The sequence below is a fragment of the Microtus oregoni genome, unplaced genomic scaffold (genome assembly GCF_018167655.1).
Source record: "Microtus oregoni isolate MIOR12 unplaced genomic scaffold, Mior012 000020F_ref0000438, whole genome shotgun sequence".
NCBI classification, from domain to species: Eukaryota; Metazoa; Chordata; class Mammalia; order Rodentia; family Cricetidae; genus Microtus; species Microtus oregoni.
In genome coordinates this window covers 17,234,905-17,240,044 of record NW_024543079.1, presented here as the reverse complement: position 1 = coordinate 17,240,044, position 5,140 = coordinate 17,234,905, and the positions used below count along the sequence as shown (strand labels likewise).

The 5,140-nt window shown below is 55.7% G+C and overlaps 1 protein-coding gene across 1 annotated transcript; it reads right to left on the bottom strand.

Annotated features, from left to right (window-relative positions):
- Positions 1-2,536: 2,536 nt before the first annotated feature.
- Positions 2,537-4,250, bottom strand: Zcchc3 (zinc finger CCHC-type containing 3). The gene has a single exon (XM_041670597.1). The coding sequence runs from the start codon at positions 4,135-4,137 to the stop codon at positions 2,944-2,946; it is 1,194 nt and encodes a 397-aa protein (XP_041526531.1). The 5' UTR covers positions 4,138-4,250; the 3' UTR covers positions 2,537-2,943.
- Between the last annotated feature and the right edge of the window lie 890 nt (positions 4,251-5,140).

The following is a 5,140-nucleotide window of genomic DNA, read 5'->3' as shown; positions in this document are numbered from 1 at the left end:
CTCCACCGTAGCCCTATCTGCTGGATGGCGGCTCAGTAGAGCGCCACGCTGGGCCTGTTAGCAGCAGGGACTGGCTCTGAAAAATGCAAAGGCTCTAGTCCGGCAGCCTCCCTGAGGAATTGCAGCTCCGGGGCTGCGCTCCAAAGGGGAGAGGAAGCTGGGGGAGGTTTTGTGTGTTCCGCCTGCAGAAGGCCCAGGCATGCATGCGGAGGGGGATGGGCAGGGAAGCAGTTTCTTCCACGGGGTTCCAACTGGTGGGGGAGGGGCGTTGAGCGAAGCCTCCTTCAAACACTGGCTCCTGGGCACACAGCCTGCTGGGAGGAAGGGGGTGGGGAGCGAGCTGAAAGCCCGCTTTCTCTCGGAGGCCACAAGCACTGTCAAAGGGAGAAGATGGGGGAAGAGGAAGAAGGGGAGGGAGTCGCTCCGGAGGGGTGAGTCTGAAGGCTTCTCGACCCCAGGAGAGGGGCTGAGCTGGTTAAGGACAATTTCCTCCTAGGTCCCAGCTTCGGATCTGTTCCCCAAAATCCTCCTGTCGCCAACTCTGAGAGTCTGTAGTTGGGAACTTTATCTTGTAACCGTCAGACCTTCAGAACACTTCAAAGTTGAAAGCCCTTCACGGGGCAGCAAAGCACTGGATCTGGCTGGCCCCTTTCCCTTCTCTAAGAGGCGCGCGCGCGCACGCACGCGCGCACACACACACACACACACACACACACACAGTCCCCATAATCTCAGCAAACTCGGGAGATCTAGTCAGGACTGAGAGTTCCAGGCCAGCTATAAGGTCGTGTCTTAGAAAACAAAATTTGCCCAGGCAGTGGTGGCGGACACCTTTAATCCCAGCACTCAGAGGCAGAGATAGGTGGATCTCTGTGAGTTTGAGGCCAGCCTGGTCTACAAGAGCTAGTTCCAGGACAGGCTCCAAATCTACAGAGAAACCCTGTCTCAAAAAACCAAAACAAAACAAAAAACATGTCAGGCATGGTGGCCTACATCCTTAATCCCAGCACTCATGAGGCAGAGGCAGGTAGAGTTCTGAGTTCAAGACCAGCCTGGTCTACACAGCAAATTCCAGGACAGCCAGTGCTACACAGAGGAAACCCTGCCTCAAAAAACAAACAAACCACAAAACAACCTAAAACAAGAAAACTCCCCAAACCTGAAAAGCTCACACAAAACAGTCTTTGCAGTGAGCTGAGCAACCCCAATGCACTGGGCTTCAATAATGGCAAACTCCAGAAGGCCTGTAGGGAAGAAGGGTATGCAGCTTCATCTAACACTTAGGGGAGAAAAATACACGGTTAGTAATACGAAAGATAAATATTTATTCAGAACAAATCTGAACAATTGGTTTTACATTCTAAGACACAAGGAAATAGCAAAACAGCAAAGAGAAGACAAAAACTGAAGAAAGCAGTTACTGTCTTTCACCTCGACTGGAGAACACGGAGTGGACCCAGGCCCTCTGTCTTGGCCTGTTTCCCCAAGAACACTCATGATTCCGGGTTAAAAACAGCTTTCTCCTGAGGGGCAGAGGCCCAAGGTTTCGGATGCGCTCTCTGGCTTCTCTAGGGGTCCTAGCAGCTGAGGCAGAGGTGCAAGTGTAAACGTCTGGCAAGTTTCTTTACTGAGGGGAACCATTTTTCACTGAGGACAGTGGCAGGGGAAGGCCCTGGAACATGTAAGACACGGTCCTCGAGTCTGTTCGCTGGTCCTTTCCCTGCTTCCTAGTACTATGGAGTGGCAAGACAAGCTTTCCCTTTCTGCTTTCTCAGGGGATGGCTTCTCAGCTTCTTGCTGGCACCAGCCTGGAGGGAGCAGACTTCCTTGGCCCACCAGTGTCGAGGAGACTGTAGTCAAGTGAGAGAGGTAGTGGGGGTCAGCACCGGGCTGGGGGTCAGGGACTCTTACTCTGGACTATCTGAGGCACCACACAGCTGTGTACTTTGACCCAGTCACTTAATGTCTCTGGGTTCATTCATCTGCTGGAGAATCAAGGGGTTAATTTTAAAACACCTTTCAGGGAGGCGGAGGTGAGAGGATCATTGTATGTAAATTTGAAGCCAGACTGGCCTACCAATGCAGCCAGTTCCAAGCCAGTCAGGGCTATACAGTGAGACCCCATCTCACATCAAAGCACAAAACAAAAGCAACCTCCCCCAAAGAAAATCCAACGAGAACCACCGCTTGGGTCTTTCTCAGCAGGAATGCCTGGGCTCCATGCTCCTGCAGAAATCGGCTTCTGAGGCACCGCAAGGAGCTGTCACAAAGTAGACATGCTTCTCCCCTATGAGAGGCCCGTGGCCACCATTCTGAGCTTACTCAGATCACACGTTTATAAGCAACACTGTTTTCACAAATTCTGGTATCACAGAAGCAGCAAATGAAAAGAGCCCAGCGGAGAGCTGCGGAAGGTAGGCACTCTTAACCGAAGCCAGTCAAGACTTTTTCGAGTCTTGGTGGAGTGCCTACCCCGCGTTGGGCCCTGTACGGGGGGGGGGGGGGGGGGGGGGGGGACGACGACGGACGACGACGGGGACACACACGACTGAGGCAGAGAGATGAGCAAGGCAGCCCAAAGGGCAAAAAATTTCTAAGGAGGCAATGTATGAGGAGGGAGGTAGTAAAAAGTACAAAGGGGTCCAGGTGTTGGCGAAAGTACCAAAACAAATGCAAAACGGGAGAAAAAAGGTGGTGGTGGGGGGCAGGCGACGTATCTGCACACTACAGTTCCAAATAGTCCTTATTGGTAAAATTTGCCGTTTCAAACAGGCTGAAAAGGAGCACACGTGGTTTTAAAAAGGCATAGAGAGAATGTCTCTTTCAGGTTTTAAAAAATATTTCCTTCCAAAATGATAAAAAGAAAAGGTCTTTAAAAAAAAAGTTTTGGCACTTAAGAAGGGTAAGCTGGCTGTGTGTTCGCCCCGGCGGGCAGACGCGCGTTCAGTGCCCCGCCACGCCAGTGAGCTGAGCTGCCACGGAATTGTGAACGGCTTTGGGACACTGGGCAAAGGCGTGTCCTCTCTTGCCACAGAGGTTGCACACGATGACTTTCCGGCAGTAAGGGCTCAGGTGCCCCTCTTCCCCGCACCGGAAACACCTGTCCTGCGTGCAGGTGCCGCTCATGTGGGTCCGGGAACCACATTTAAAGCACGTCTTGGGCTGCCCCTTGTACCAGCTGTAGCCCCTCTCCGCTCCCAGGAAGAAGGCCCCGGGCAGGTGCCTCACTCCGCCCTCCCCCTGGCGCAGCTCGACCTCGCACTTGTACTCCCCGGTCCAGATCCCAAACCTGTCGGTCACTTTCACCGGCACGGCCAGCACGTCGCAGTGGCGCTTGAGCCAGGTCACGATGTCCTCCACGTCCACGGTCTCGTTCCGGAAAAGGATGAAGAGGGTCTTCAAGCTGGACTTGCTCCGCCCCAGCACCACAAAGTTCTCCCAGCAGTCCTCCAGCTCCCGCTTTTCCTCGTAGACGCGGAGAAACAGGGCCAGCTTGTCCGCGGATCGAAAGCTCACGTCGAACTCGCGGCTGCCGGGGATCTGGATGACCGCGTAGATGTCGTCTGGGTCCATGCCGATGGAGCGCAGGATGAGCGCGCCCACCACGAAATCCCGGGTCGGACAGGCACTCTCGTCTCCCTGGAAACAGATGCGCACGAGGAAGCGGCCCTTACCGGGGCCGGCGGCCGGAGGCTCGTCCTGTAGCGGTCGCTCAGTGGCGTCTTCGGTCGCCCCGGGCCTGGCGGGGGTCGCCATGGCCGCCGCCACCTCTGTCTTCTTCCTTCGACTCGCGTCTCCCGTGCCCTTCTTCCTGCAGGCGTCTGCCGCCTCGCCCGCAGGGTCTCGACGGCGGCCCTTTGGGTCCCCGCGGCTGGCGGGTGGGAAGTCGCCGGGGTTCGGGGCGGCCGGGCCCGCAGGGCTGCAGAGCCCGCCACTCGCACCGCTGCCCGCGTCGTCGCGCCGCCGCGGCTCGCGGAAGTCGCCCTTCTTCTCCGCCAGGTTCTTAACTACCTGCGCCCAGCCCATCTTCTCGCGGACGCCCTCGGCTTCCTCGGCGCGGGCCGTGGGCCGCGCGGGCAGCGGGAGCTGCAGCCGGCCCCGCTGTCGATCCTCCTCCGCTCCGCCGCCGGTGGCCATGTTACCTCTTTCCCAGCATCCTCCACTCGCTCCCGCGGCCCGAGATGCCCACGGCGCGCGCCTGCTCGGGATCAGGGCTGCGGGCGGCCGGCTGCGTGGGCGACTCCCCGCCCCGCTCTGAAATCCGACGCTTCAGGCTTCCGCCCTCCTGGAAGTCTGCTCTGCCCGAGCCTCGTGCTGGCCGGAGACAGCCCTGGCCCCCGCCAGCATCCTCTCTGCGGAGGGCCGCGCCCGCCCTACCCTGGAGGCTGGGCCCGCGGCCTCGCTCTCGAGGTTTTGGCGTTTCGCAAGCAGGCCTCGATTGCATTCCAGGAGCACAGCTTTCCGTCCAGAGACCGGGCGCAGTTCACCGAGACCTCGCTCGTCCTTGGAGTGCCTTCTGTGTTAAAAGGCGAAAGAAATGGCGGCCCCCAGAGCACAGCACAATAAAGTAATTTTTTTTCCCCACCAGCTTTGGGTTATGCACACACTCAAGTATATAGAAAAGTTGAAATATTTTAGTGAAGACTTTACCATTAACTTTTTGATATTTCGTAAGGGCTGGAGAAAAGGGCTCACTCAGCATCAGGCGGCTTACAGCTGACTGTAATTCCAGCTTTTATGGGATCCGTGCACGAACACATAATACACGAAATTAAAAATAAAAATATATTTGTATGGTGGCACACACTTTTAATTCCAGCACTCAAAAGGTAAGAGTCAGGCAAATCTCTTGAGTTCCAGGCCCCCAGAGCTACGTAACACTACTTAAAGTGTGTGTATGTGTGTGTGTGTGTGTGTGTGTGTGTAGCCATACTGAATTTCTACAGCACCTGTATCCATTCGCTGCTGTTTATTTTATTCTGGTCCACTTGCAAGTACTGTGCACTACTTTTATTTTTCCGAACTTATACGGGCTGGGCACGATGGTGCATGTCTGTATTGAGAGGTAGAGGCAAGTTCGGCTAGATCTACCTAGGGAGGGCTGGGCCAGTCTTAACAAGGGAAACACAGCCAGACCTTG